The sequence below is a fragment of the Mesoplodon densirostris genome, chromosome 5, assembly GCF_025265405.1.
Source record: "Mesoplodon densirostris isolate mMesDen1 chromosome 5, mMesDen1 primary haplotype, whole genome shotgun sequence".
NCBI classification, from domain to species: Eukaryota; Metazoa; Chordata; class Mammalia; order Artiodactyla; family Ziphiidae; genus Mesoplodon; species Mesoplodon densirostris.
The window spans coordinates 1,724,493-1,739,263 of record NC_082665.1 but is presented as its reverse complement, the minus strand read 5'-3'; the positions used below and the strand labels follow the sequence as shown (position 1 = coordinate 1,739,263).

The window sequence follows — 14,771 nt, the reverse complement described above, 5'->3', positions numbered from 1 at the left end:
AGTTTGCCAAAGTTGCTGAATACAAGGTCAATACATACAACTGAACTGTGCTTCTACATATCAGCAAGTTAGAAAAGTCTAAAAAAGACACCAATTATAATGGGAAACATGCAGAAATTAGCTTTTCAAAGATGTGCAAGATCTGTAACAGAATAGAAAACATTAACAAAAAATTTTAAGAGACCTTAATAAACGGAGATTATATCACGTTCATAGACTAAAAATTCAACATTATCAAGTGATCAATCCTCCTCAAACTGAACCTACGGATCGAGCACAACCTCAGCCAAAACCCCACCAGGTTTTCTTGTCTGACTCTGACTAGGTGAACATACATGAACATGTGAACGACCAGAACAGCCAAGGCATTCTTTAAAAAGGGTAAACTGAGAACCATCCATGGGCCAGCAAAACTCATTACAAAGCTGCAGTAAGCAGGCAGTAGACACTGGCACAAAGTTCAATAGACGATGGAACAGAAGTGAGCACGCCCAGCGCAGGCCAGGCAAAGAGAGGTCCTCCATCTGCTAGGAAGGTCGCCCCACAGGAAAGAGGGGAAAGAACAGAGGTGAAAAAAGAAAACCCTTTTCCCTATCTCAAACCACATACAAAAATAAAAGTATACAAGGAAAAGGGGAGAAGGGGCATGAGAACTAGTAGAAAATATACACATGGGCCTCTGCCCCAGTTCCCAGCAAAGCTCCTAAGTCCCTCGTGAATTCCCAAGCGACAAGAGCACCAGGAGCATCTCCCACTCTGGGTGGCTGCCGGCCCCAAGACCGAGCCATGGTTAGAAGGTTGCAGGCCCACCCCCCATTCTCCAGCGTGCGAGGGGCTGGAGGTGGAGTTACTGGCGAGTCAGGCCCCCGTGAGGAAGCCTCCACACAATCCCACCAGCGTAAGGTCAGGGAGCTCCCGGGTTGGTGAGCACGCGGGCGGGGCTGGGGGGGAGAGGCGCCCAGAGAGGAGGAACCTCGGCCTCCTCGCCGCCCCTGCCCCCGGCTTCTCCTCCAGCCGGCTGTGCCCGAGTTCCACCCTTCTACAATAGACTGGATGTCACGCATGTAAAATGCTTCTCTGGGTTCTGTGAGCTGCTCTGGCAGGTTGACCAACCCCGAGGAGGGGGTCACGGAAACCTCCAATTTATAGCCGATCAGTCAGAAGCACAGGCAACACCCTGGATTTGCAACGGGTGGGGGAGGGGGAGCAGTCTCGTGGGACTGGGCCCTCAGGCTGTGGGATCTGACACACTAACTCCAGGTAGGTAGTGTCAGAACTGAGTGCAATCGTAGGACACCCAGCTGGGGTCACAGAAGTGCCAGGTGTGGGAAAACCCCCATGCGTCTGTCGTCAGCAGTGCTGTGAGTGTGGCAGTTGAAAGAACGTACAGGAGAAATGCAGGACAAGCGAGGTTTTCTAAACAGGGCAAGAGAATGCAACAGACCCATCACCAAAGAGGGCACGGAGGCAAAGGAGCACATGAGAAGATGCTCGACATGGTGAGTCAGAGGGAAATGGAATTAAGACACTAACACACACCGCTATACAGCCCTATCGGTGAGAGTGTCTTCACTCAGTACAGAAGAGCTAACATTTAAAAGCCTGCTAATACCAGCGTTGGTAAGTTCGGCAGCTGGGTCTCTCACGCTTCACCAGTGGGAATGCAAAATGCTTGCTGCCCCTGGCAAACAGTTTAAACGTGTACTCACCCTGAGACCCCCGCAACTCTACTACTGACTGCCTACCCAAGAGAAATGAAAACTTGTTTTCTGGACTACTTTGTGCACACACAGGAGCCCTGTCTTAGTGGTCAGTGAGCCCCTTCACAGCAGCGAGCAGAGCTCCTGGCATGAAGTGGGTGTTCAGGAAATACTTGACTGACTACGCTGTTTACAGAAGAGGTTTACACTGTACTTTCATTTGCTTGCTTTGGTGCTGTAAATCTGTAATATTTTCTTATTCTTGATTCCCAGGGATTAAAGACTGTGGACAAAGCAAAGTACCTCCTTCCCCTTCCCCAACAGAAACGTGTATTATTTATCTTAACACAAAATGCATACGTTCAGTTAATAAAAATGATACAAATAATAGTTTTATCACCAAAATGGTACTGCTGCATTAAGGATCCTGAGATCTCTTGCATTCCTCTCTGGGATCTGACCCCCGGCTGCACCAGACCCAGTGTTCAACACCTGCCGCTAAGGTAGATCCTGCCACACTGCTCCTACCGCGGAGCCAGCGAGCACGAAGCCCGAAGAAATCCTGGAGCCTTGATACCAGCTGCACGGCTGCAACCAGACATAACAGACAGCGCGTGCCGAACTCTGTAGGCAGCTAAGGACCAGGAGTCAGGGATGCAGCTGCGCGTCTAACTTGAACCACAGGGAGAACGCGTGCTAATGAGTTGGAAAACCCCACCAGAGAAGCATGTTTCAGAGGGAAGAAAAGAGTCTAGTTCTGAAAACATCAAGTTAAAGATGCTGGTAAGTCATCTAAGTGCGGACGGTCAAAGAGGAAACTGGACGTGAGACTAGAGCCCTAAACAGTAGTCCAGGCTGGACACATAAATCAGGGTTCCTGAAACAGGATGGTACCTGAAAATAGGAATGGAATACAAACAAATAAAATTCAAACTTTTGTCCCCACGGACTCGTATGTGAATGTTCCCAGCAACTTTACTCACAACAGCCCCACAGTGGAAGCAACCCAAATATCCATCCACTGATAAATGAATGAGGGGTGACCCTTCCACACCAGGAACATTAGGCAGCAACAGACAGGAGCAAACCACCAGCACACGTGACAACAAGGGTGACTCTCAAAGCACTGGGCTGGGTGAAAGAACCTGACACACAGGCTACACGCTGCGTCTATTTATACCAAATTCTAAAAGAAGCAAGCTATAGTAATAGAAAGCAAATCCAACATTGCCAGAGACCAGGGGCCAGTCCCTAGGGAACTTTCCAGGGCAATGGAAACAGTCTGCCACGATTGTGTTGACAACTATACACAGCATACACGTGTCAAAGCTCAAAGAATGGTATACTTGGGACTTCCCTGGTGGCGCAGTGGTTAAGAATCCACCTGCCAATGCGGGGGACATGGGTTTGAGCCCTGGTCCGGGAAGAGCCCATGCCGTGGAGCAACTAAGCCCGTGCGCCACAACTACTGAGCCTGTGCTCTAGAGCCCGTGAACCACAACTACTGAGCCCATGTGCCACAACTACTGAAGCCCACACACCTACAGCCCGTGCTCCACAATAAGGGAAGCCACCGCGATGAGAAGCCCACGCACTGCAACGAACAGTAGCCCCTGCTCGCCGCAACTAGAGAAAGCCCAGGCACAGCAACAAAGACCCAACACAGCCAAAGATAAATTAATTGAAAAAAAATGGTATACTTGAAACTGACACATTTTATAGTGTGTAAATTTTATCTCAATAAAGCTGACCGCTCCAAATTAATATTTTTTTATGAACTATAAAACAGTAAGTCTCCTAGAGAATAATGCAGAAGAATCTCTTCGTGCTCTTGGTGTAAAGACTTCTTAAACAGAACTAACTGTGAAGTTAATAACCAAAAAGCATGAACATAAAGGAAAAGACTGATAAAATTAACAGGACTAAAATTAAGAACTTCTGGGAATTCCCTGGCGGTCTCGGGGGAGGGAGGGAGGCAGGCATGGGTTCCATCCCTCGTCCGCAAGCCGAGCAGCGCAGCCAAAAACAAAAGAAACAAACAAAAAGTCTGACGTCAAAAGATATTTTTGTTTTTAACATTCAAAAAAGACAAGGCAAGGCCACCCCCCGCCCAGGGCACAGTCACAGAGCCTCGCTGGAGACATGGGAGTGGATCAGCACTCCCGGGCCTGGGCCTCCTGCAGCCTGACATCCCCCTTGAGTCCTGAGAGCCAAGGCCCGGCCACCACCTCCTCCTGACACTCGAACCCACAGTTCTTTTTACCCAGCTGACCCCTGCTCTACCCCTGCCTGAGTCACTGGCACCGACCGCCAGGCCAGCTCCCTCCACTCCAGCCAGGGGCTGCCAAGCCCCAGAGCCACCTCTCCTACCTGCAGAGCCCACCCTGAGGAAGCACTGCTGACGTCCAAGCCTGCACTCCCTCCTGCCCACCCACGCTTCCTGCCTTTTCCCCTGAGAAGACCCTTCTCGGAGGACCCTTCTCAGGAAGGCGTGCTTCTCCCCTATTGCCCACTTTATACAGTTTAAAGCTTGTTCTTATTTTAAATAATATTAAAATAGCTTCATTATCCTAAAAAAACCCCAAAAAACAAAATAAAACCCACCTCTAAGAGAATGCAAAGGTAAGCCTCGGAGAGGAAGAAGACATCTGTAACAGATACAGCCAACAAAGAGCTACTATCTGAACTTCGAAAGAATGCCTTACAAATCAATACAAATATATAAACAACCCAAAAGAAAATCAAGCACAAGCAAGCCTTGAACAGGCACTTCACACACACACACACACACACACACACACACACGACATCTAAGTGGCCAATAAACCTAAGACAAGGTGTTCAACGTCATTAATTGGGGGAAATGCGAACCAAGCCCACAATCAGAGCACCCCCCCAGCCAGAATCACCCAGTGACCACAGCTGAGAGCGCTGATCCTACGAAGTGTCCACGCAGAAAGGAGCCACAGAAATAGAATGCCGGAAGGAGTGTGAATCGGTACAGCCACTTTGAAAATGAGGTTGCTCTCACCTCCTATGACCTAGAAATTCCTCTCCAGAGTGCAAACTCACAGATACATGTGCACATGTGCACCAAGAAACATGTCAAAGAATTTTTTTTTTTTTTTTACTGTTGATGGCATGACTTAGAAGACTAGCTTCAGAATCTAGGTAGCAACCAACATGCAGAGCAACTTAAAACAAATTACAACAATCCCCGTATGTGTCAACTTCTGAAAACATGGGGAAACAGCAGGTGAAATGTCACTGGATGTGATTAAGGAGTTTTATATTGTAACATGTGGCAATTCTCCCAAAAGGGACAGAGAATGGGCTCTGACCAAGGATAGTAGCTTAAGCAAGAGTAAGGAGGAGAATTCGCCAGTACCACTGCTGAAGAGTCTCGATGAATCTACATCTTGTAAGACAAAGGACAATCTAAGTATTTCTCCACTGTCATGAAAATATTGTTCTCACTGGTGGTTTAAAGGTTGGTAGTGTGTCTCTATTTTGCTATATAATGTTTTTTTGTTTTTATTTATTTATTTATTTTTGGCTGTGTTGGGTCTTCGTTGCTGCGCACGGGCTTTCTCTAGTTGCAGCGAGCAGGGGCTACTCTTTGTTGTGGTGCGTGGGCTTCTCATTGCGGTGGCCCCGCCCGTTGCAGAGCACAGGCTCTAGAGTACAGGCTCAGTAGGTGTGGCGCTCGGGCTTAGTTGCTCTGCGGCATGTGGGATCTTCCCGACCAGGGCTCGAACCCGTGTCCCCTGCATTGGCAGGCGGATTCTTAACCACTGTGCCACCAGGGAAGCCCCTATATAATGTTTTAGTTACAATTCTAATCACAGAATCATTCAACTCCAGGTGGTATTTTTCTCTTTACGCTTGCTTTGTGGTGATGATATCTGAAGCTCTGAGGAGCTAGACAAGGCACAGGGCAATGGCTTGAGCACCCACACTTGGCCAATACGATCAGAAGTAGCCAACCACTCATCACATATCAACTAACAAATATCAACGACACTTCCTCTCTGCAAAGCTATTCCCGGCAGCGGGGGTGTCGTGGTGAATGAGACGGACAAGGTCCTGCCTCCAGTGAGCTTCAGTTCTAGGGGCAGGGGCGGAAGACAGGCAGTGAACACGGAGACGTAGAAACACAAAGAGTGTTTCAGATACTGACGCGTGCAGTGAGGAACACAATGAAGTGACAGCAAGACGTGGCCAGGTGGTCAGGAAAGGCCTGCTGGCAGGTGGTATTGAAGGTGGGCTCTTTTGTTTAAACTGAGGTATAACTGACATTGAACATTATATTAATTTCAGGTGTGCAACAAAGCGATTCCATACTTGTATCTATTGTGAAATGATCCGCACAGTGTGTCTAGCTGACGTCCATCACCACAGAGAGTTACAGATTTTTTTCTCGTGGTGAGAACTCTTAAGACCTACTCTCTTAACAACTGTCAAACACACAACACAGAGTTAGTTACCACAGCCCCATGCTGTACACGGCATCCCCAGCACCTCTCATCTTCTAGCGCCAGATCCGGGCGGATGAATTGCAAAGGGCTCAAGAGGGGCGGAGGATAGAATGTCAGTGGGAAAGGGCGCGGGGCCCCGGGAGCCTCGAGGAGGAGCTTACACCACACAGAGCTGGCCTTACTTCTCCCGTGCGGCGGTCCCCTGGGCACGCCCCCCCATGACACCCTCCCTTCACGGTCACAACTGCCACCTCCAGCAGCCTGCCCACCTGCGTCCTGGTCAACAGCGGCGTCTACCGGTCAGCAAAGAATGACAGCAACCGAGCTCTCCAGATGGAGGGAATGTTTCTGGATTACACTGTTTCCTTGTTTTCTGTTTTTAAAACACACACCCACAACCATATAGTTTCATGTTTAATGATAAAAACAACTTCAAAAACAGAAACAAAATCTTAACAATATCAGAGAAATGTGCAATGACCATTCTTTGCCACTGATTCCTTGAGAACGTTAATTGGTTAATAAAAACACTGCTTTAGGGCCTCCCTGGTGGCGCAAGTGGTTGAGAGTCCGCCTGCCGATGCAGGGGATACGGGTTCGTGCCCCGGTCTGGGAGGATCCCATATGCCGCGGAGCGGCTGGGCCCGTGAGCCATGGCCGCTGGGCCTGCGCATCCGGAGCCTGTGCTCCGCAACGGGAGAGGCCACAACAGTGAGAGGCCCGCATAACGCAAAAAGGAAAAAAATAAATAAATAAATAAAAAATAAAAATAGATACCATGCAAAATAAAATGTAAATATAAACTTTGACCAGTAGTCCTACTTCTCAGAATCCATCCCTCGGCAAGAAAAGACACATGCGTAAAGTTATTCATTTCAGGACTTTCTGTAATAGCAAAAAAAAAAAAAACACAAAAAACTGGAAACAACCCAAATGTCTTTCAATAGGGGACCAGTCAAATGATGGTACGTCTACTGATGGGACACTTTGCAGCTGTAAAAGGGAATGTTGAACACCTCTGTGTCCTAGTACAGAATGAACTCCAGGACATAGTAAATGACAAAAAGTGCAGAAGAGTGTATAACTAGGGTCTTTAAAAAAGAAGTAATTAAATGAGGTCATCGGGTGGGCCCTAATCCAGTCTAACAGATGTCCTTATAAGAAGGAGATTAGGGCACAGACACGGACAGAGGGACAAACGCTGTAAGGACACACGGAGGGGGTGGCTGTCTACACGCCCAGGAGAGAGGCTTCAGGAGGGACCAGCCCTGCTGCAACTGTATCTCTGACTGCAAGGAAATAATTTCTATGGTTTAAGCTCCTTAGCCTGTGGTACTTTGTTACAGCAGCCCAAGCAAACTAATACAGTGCCCAAACAACTGGACGGCCAGTTGCAAATCATCTGCAAATAAACCTTGACCTTTATCTCATACCACATACAAAACTTTACTTGACGTGGATCACAGATTGAAACGTAAGAGCTGAGAGTATAAGGAAATCATAGGAGAAAACCTTAGTGATCTTATGTGAGGCAATGATTTTCTAAACACAACACAGAAAGCAAGAAATGTTTTAAAAGTCAATCAATTGGATGTCACTGAAAATTTTAAAACCTTTGCTCTTTTAAAGGCAATGTTATGAAAATTACAAGGCAAACCACAGGAGCTGTCGTTCACGGGACAGAGCCTTTCCGTCCAGCCTAGTGACGGAGCTGCAGAGCCCTGCCACACAGCCACACGCACAGAGCTCAAAACACTGCACTGTACACTTCAGATGGCAGCAAGACAACAGTATGTGCTTCTTACCACAATTTTTTAAAAGGCAAGCTACAGTCTAAGTGAAAATATTTACAAAATATCCAACAAAACACCTGTACCTGCATTATATAAAGAATTCTTACAACTTAATAAGGATTAAAAAACTCGACTAAAACCTGAGGAAAAGGGCTTCCCTGGTGGCGCAGTGGTTGAGAGTACACCTGCCGATGCAGGGGACACGGGTTCATGCTCCGGTCCGGGAAGATCCCACGTGCCGCGGAGCGGCTGGGCCCGTGAGCCATGGCCGCTGAGCCTGCGCGTCCGGAGCCTGTGCTCCGCAACGGGAGAGGCCACAACAGTGAGAGGCCCGCGTACCACACACGAAAAAAAAAAAAAACTGAGGAAAAGATTCAATACACATTATCAGAAAAGATATATGGATGGCATATAAAAACATAAACTAAAACCACAATAACATGTCACTACACACCCAACAGAATGACTAAAAACTTTAAAACTGACTACACAAGTGTCGGCAAGGAAGTGGAACTCTTGATACACTGCTGGTGGGGATGTAAAACGGTACAAACCACTTGGGAAAACAGTTTGGCTACTTCTTTTTTTTTTTTTTTTTTTTTTTTTTTTTTTTTTTGTTTTTTGCTGTACGCGGGCCTCTCACTGCTGTGGCCTCTCCCGTTGCGGAGCACAGGCTCCGGACACACAGGCTCCGCGGCCATGGCTCGCGGGCCCAGCCGCTCCGCGGCATGTGGGATCCTCCGGGATCGGGGCACGAACCCGTGTCCCCTGCATCGGCAGGCGGACTCTCAACCACTGCGCCACCAGGGAGGCCCCAGTTTGGCTACTTCTTAAAAATTAAACACACACCTCACATATGACCCAGGAATTTACTCAAAAGAAACAAAAGCATATGTCCACGGAAAGAAAGGTTTAACCCTAACCCTAACCCAAACGTTCACAGCAGGTTTATATGTAATAGCCAAGAACTGGAAACAATCCAAAGGTCCACCAACAGGTGAATGCAGCAACAAGTTGTGTGGTCTTGAAGGGACTACGGACCCAAGCAACAACCTGGACGAACTGCAACATGGTTAGGCTGAGTGAAGGGCCTCTGACAAAGAAAGTACAAAACAACCACAGGAGCGACCAAAGGCAGCTCAGTCACTGCCTGGGACCTGGGGGCGCAGGCGAGAGAAGGCCGAGCCAGATTACAAAGAGGCAGGAGGAGACCAGGGGGCGGTGGTTACTCAGCATCCTGACTGTGGCAATGGCTTCACAGGTGTGTGCACGTACATCCAAACTCATCAAATGTACGCTTAAATACATCAGCTTACTGTATGTCAATTATACCTCAATAAAACTGTTTTAAAAGGGTGGCTAGAAAAAAAGACACCACAAAGGTTGAAAAGACAAAGCACAAACTGGGATAAAATACTTGTAACATATATAACCAACAAAGGATTAGGAATATAAAAAGGGATAAGGAATTTATAAAGGACTCCTACAAATCAGTAAGAAAAAGAAACCACACTACGGAAATGTGGTAAAAGATACGGACATTTCACAAAGGGAAAACACAACAGGATGCTCACCTTCATTCATTAGTCATGATCTACAAATTAAAACCACAAGGAATCACATCACACCCACCGGGTGGGAGGAAACAGACCCCGCACAACACCAAGGTGTCGGTGAACATCCACAGCAATGCACGTGGAACATGCACACAGGGAAGCCTCATCCATAAGGCCGACCCGTGAGCGCTCCAGGGCTGCGTCACACTGCACACAGGCACCAGAAATGTCCACAGCAACCAATCTGTATAATAAGCAAAGGCTGGAAATAACCTACATGCCCAGCAGTAAAGGACAAATTGTGGCTTATTCATGAAATGAAATACTATGCAGCAGTGAAAAGAGACACAGCTATATGTTTCAACATAAATGAATCTCAGAAAGAGTGCTGAGCAAAGATTCCATCTGCAGAATACATACTGTGCAATCCTATTTCCACTAAGTGCAAACACAGGCAAAAGTAAATAAAATGTTGTGTAGGAGGATATTAAGTGACAGAACTATAAAGAAAAAGAAAAGAACAAGTCACACAAAATTCGGTGGCGGTAACTCCTGGTGGGGGTGGGAAGCAGCACGAACCAGACTGCTCAGTTCCTGCTAACGTCCTACTTCTTAAGCTGGTGTCACGGGTACAGGTGTTCATTTCACTATTTCATCTGAAAGTACACCTTTTATATCCTTTTCATACGTAACATACTTCACAATAAAGGATGCTTTAAAAAACTAAAACGGGTTCATGACAGTGATGGGAAGGACAGGCTGAGTCTGGTGGCTCAGAGAAGGCGTCTCCAGGGGAGCAGGGCAAGGAAGGGCCCACACCCCAAGAGGAGTACGCTGCTGCAGCCGCCAAGTGGGGCTGGGGAGACGCGCCGGGGCGCAGGCGTCAGGGAGGTCAGAGGCGAGAGAAGGGCCGGAGCACACAGAGCCTGAGAAGTCACTGCAAGGGCTTCTGGACAGGGCGACCCGATCTGACGTTGCTGTGCTGAGAACAGAGCCAAGCGGGGCAAGAGAGAAGCAGACCGCCGTCAGGACTGGGCTGCAGTTACGCCGGCCGGAGGTGAGTGGCCTGAGCCAGCAGTGGACTCCGGATAAATGAATAACGTCTGAAGGCAGGTCAACAGGTTACACCTGGATACAGAAGAGAGTGAGTCCTCAGAAGACCAATCTAAGGTTTTGAGCCCAAACAGCTGGAAGAATAAGGCCGCCACCGAGACGGGTAAGGCTGTGGGACAACAACGGTGCAGGAGCACAGCGGCTCGGCGCCACGTGTGTAAGTTTGGGGTTCCTACTAGACACCGTCCTGGGTTGAACAGTGTCCCCCAGAACCTGTGAAAGTAACCTTATTTGGAAACGGGGGCCGTGCAGATGTGATCGAGTTAAAACGAGATCTCGCTGGATTAGGATGAGCCTAAACCAGTGACTGGTGTCTTTAAAAGAGGGAAGACGACCACGGGAAGACAGGGGCAGAGACGGGGGTTCTGCTACCACTAGCCAAGGAGCGCCGTGGGCTGCCAGCAATGCCCAGAAGCCAACAGAGGCAAGGAAGGATCCTTCCTAGAGCCTCTGCGGGGAGCCTGGCCCTGCTGGCACCTTGATTTGGGACTTCCGGCCTCCAGAGCTGTGAGAGGACACACTTCTGTTGTGTTAAGCCCCTAGATCGTGCAACTCTGTTACGGGAACCCTGGCAACTAATACCTAAGTCCATCTCTGATACTCCTAGAAAAAGCTAGACGATGCACGAAGATAAAACATCGAGAAGGGCTTCCCTGGTGGCACAGTGGTTGGGAGTCCGCCTGCCGATGCAGGGGACGCGGGTTCGTGCCCCGGCCTGGGGGGATCCCACGTGCAGCGGAGCGGCTGGGCCTGTGGACCGTGGCCACTGGGCCTGCGCGTCCGAAGCCTGTGCTCCGCAGCGGGAGAGGCCACAACAGTGAGAGGCCCACATACCGCAAAAAAAAAAAAAAAACATCGAGAAAAGATATCAGTTTAAGACACCTTGTTTCTTTTCCCATCTTTCTTTTTTTCTGGTTATAAGAACCTGGGCAAATCATTTTGTCTGTTATTCAAACTCCTATAAATTTGTAAAATTAGGGGCCTGAATGGAATCATATCCAAGGTCCTACCACCTCTGAGTTTCTGCAGCTCTGTGACTATTCCAAATACAAGACAGGGGGCCTGAACCCCATCCAAATCTACCTAAACCCATTCCGCACAGAAGTTGCTTCTGTAAAGCCTACCTTTCTACTGGATGTGCCACCTTAAAATGCGGTAGGAGGGCAAACCAGATGCTAAGACACAAAAGACAAGAATCACTAAGTGGGATTTTATCATGTTCCTAAGATACCGCATCAACAACCCCCGTCCCCAGCAACACACTGGAGTCATTTTCTACGGCTGATGTGACGATGACAACAAACTCAGTGGCTAAAAACAACACCCACTGATGATCTCGCGGTTTCTGTGTGTCAGAGCCTGGGCACCGCACAGGCCACCTGGTTCTCTGCCGAGAGCCTCACCAGGCTGCCACCCCAAGTTCATTCAGAGGGTTGGTAGAACCCTGCTCCCTGCGGCTGCAAGACCGGGGCTCTAGGGCCCTCACCACTGTCAGCCGGGGTCATTCGCAGATTCTAGAAGCCACCGTGGTCCTCAGCTCCTGGCCCAGCCACGGCAGGGGGTCCTCCTCCTGCTCTGGGTCTCCTGCCTCCCCTATCCTGTCTCCTCTCCCGTCTGGGGGCCTCACATGACAATGGGGTTCCACCTCCATAACCCAGGACACTCTCCCCATCTTAATGTCAGCTCGTTAGTTACCTGTAACCAACATCTCCAAAGTCCCTTCACACGGTGCCCAGGTCAGTGTCTGACTGAGTAACCAGGGGACGGGAGTCTTAGGGAGACACCCGTAGAGCTCTGTCTGCGACACACTCCAAAATGTCGTATATTTACACATAAAAACACACACGATACACTTCTGTGATACAGCTTTGGAAGTCAACTGCTATGTACGTTTTATTACTACAAATTGACAACATGGTTGAGATACTGGATGGGACTTTTATAAGCACAGAAAAGGGGAAAATATTAGGAAATACAAGCTCAACAACGCAAAGACTGGGCTGAAGCAGCCACCTAAATTCCCCATGCAGGGGTTTAACAGAGTCCTTCTCTACAGAAATGAGAAAATAGTACCTGCTGGCAGTCTAGAAACGGGGCCAAATAAACTAAAACAGATGCAGCGACACAGACCAGGATGGCAGGAAGTGGCACGTGTTCCCAGACATCTGACCCCCAGCCAGGTTTCCCATGAGGAGACAAAGGCAACGGCCCCCATCTCCAACCCTCTGTTCAGGGGGAACCATCTCTTCCCCCACTCTGCCCCCCCAGAGTCTCCTCTAAATATACATTCTTACTTTAGAGAACACCAGATGGTTATCTAGTGTTATCTAACCATTTATTTTAACGAGCCTGCATTTGCAACTCTGTGGTTTGCTCTAGCCAAACACTGACACCCGCTGCGCAGGGCCGCCAAGCTGGTTTAGGAAACTCAGCTGCGTGCGTATTTACCAGTTAGCTTTACGACATGAGTTATTTTAGTTTATGTTCAAGTTTCTTCGGAAAGTGTCCTCAGTGTAATGACAACAGGAACAGCTCACGCTGCGGACAGCCAGCTGTCAGGTACCTGGCTAAGCACCATCTTCACAGACGGGGAAAGGCAGAGGGCGACGTCCGAGGTCAAGGTCCACAACTAACAAGCAGAGGCAGGTGTGAACCCCCAGCAGGCTCCCTCCCACCTTGCGCCCAGCAAACACAACGGCATCCATCCCCGGCTTCTCACAGCGACTCCTCCAAGGAAGCCTCCACTGTAAAAGGGAGAACACGCTTCTCGCTTCTCCCTTTGCTCTCCCCAAACATCAGAAAATTCTGCGGGCTAAGAAAGCACGAAGGAGGCTTTTGCAACGCTACCCGGGAAGAATGGCAGGTGGCATTGTCCAAAAACCCTGTTCCCTCGTTAAAGAGAAAACCCAAATCTGACCTTTCGCCTCCGCCTCATCAGTACGTGATTACCCTACTAGGACGCTTCCCGCAACTTCTCACTAGGCCGGTGAGCTGTCCCTCCGCCCGGCCCACCGGCGTCCGCGAGGCTGGGTCGGGGAGCCCTCCGGTTACCGGCAGAGCCGGAGCCCAGGGTCCCCAGACCAGCGCCGCGCCGGCTTCTCCCCGCCCGGGATCGCGGGCGGCCGCCGGCGACCACACGAAACCCGCCCCGACGGCGCACAGACGGGCCGGGCTCGGCGGCAGACCGAGTCCACGCCCCGCACCCGGACGTCGGGGTGGCCGCCAGCAGCGGGCGGGCGGGCGGGGGCGCGGGGCCCGGCAGGGGGCCGAAGGACGGTGCGCGGCCCCGAACTCACGTTTGTACTCGGCCATCAACCTCTTGAGCGCCGTCCCCGCCATCTTCCGGGCAACAGCTGCGCCGTCGGCCTCGCCTCCTCAGCGCTCCTCCCTCCCGCCCGACGACCAGGCCGCTTCCGGGTCGCCGCGGGGGCACAGGAGCCCTTCCGGGACGCGAGGCGCTTGCGCGGGGCGGGGCGCGTGCGCGGTGGGGCGGGCCAGGCCGGGCCGGGCCGGGCCCTAAAACGCTTTGTGGGATCAGCGCCGCTTCCAGGGGGACCCGGGTTCCAGTAGGGAACGCTGCAGAAGATCCCGGAGCAGCGAGCGCCCGCAGAGTGTGTGTGAACCGCCTGTTCCGTCCTCATGGCCTCAGGGCGGCCCCGACGCCGGGGACGGGGATGGAGGATCGTGGACAGAGGATGGAGACGGCGGGGAGGGCGGACGAGGGGGGCGGTGGGCAGGGCTGGCCACTCGCGGGCCGGATGAGCAGATGTCGTTCAGACTATTTGCTGAAGGTACACCGTGGACCGTGTCGGGGCTCCCTCCTGTCACCCGTGCAGTTCAGAGGAGGCGACTTTCAGGCCCAGCTGCAGTCCGAGCGAGAATCCACGCAGAACACATTTGGTGCCCCGGTGGCTACCCTCACACCGCTTTAGGTTTGAGAAAGTGAGATTGGCGATTGTGGCGGTTTTTTTTTTTTTTGGTACGCGGGCCTCTCACTGTTGTGGCCTCTCCCGCTGCGGAGCACAGGCTCCGGACGCGCAGGCTCAGCAGCCATGGCTCACGGGCCCAGCCGCTCCGCGGCATGTGGGATCCTCCCGGACCGGGGCACGAACCCGCGTCCCCTGCATCGGC

The 14,771-nt window shown here is 50.6% G+C and overlaps 1 protein-coding gene across 1 annotated transcript in view; it reads right to left on the bottom strand.

The window, feature by feature from the left end:
* The window catches only part of UBE2G2 (ubiquitin conjugating enzyme E2 G2), a 31,481-nt gene extending 17,433 nt beyond the window's left edge, over positions 1-14,048 (bottom strand). Inside the window, exon 1 of the mRNA XM_060100381.1 lies at positions 13,937-14,048. Coding sequence (XP_059956364.1) covers positions 13,937-13,979 — 43 coding nt within the window. The 5' untranslated portion in view covers positions 13,980-14,048. The remainder of the gene's footprint in view (positions 1-13,936) is intronic.
* Between the last annotated feature and the right edge of the window lie 723 nt (positions 14,049-14,771).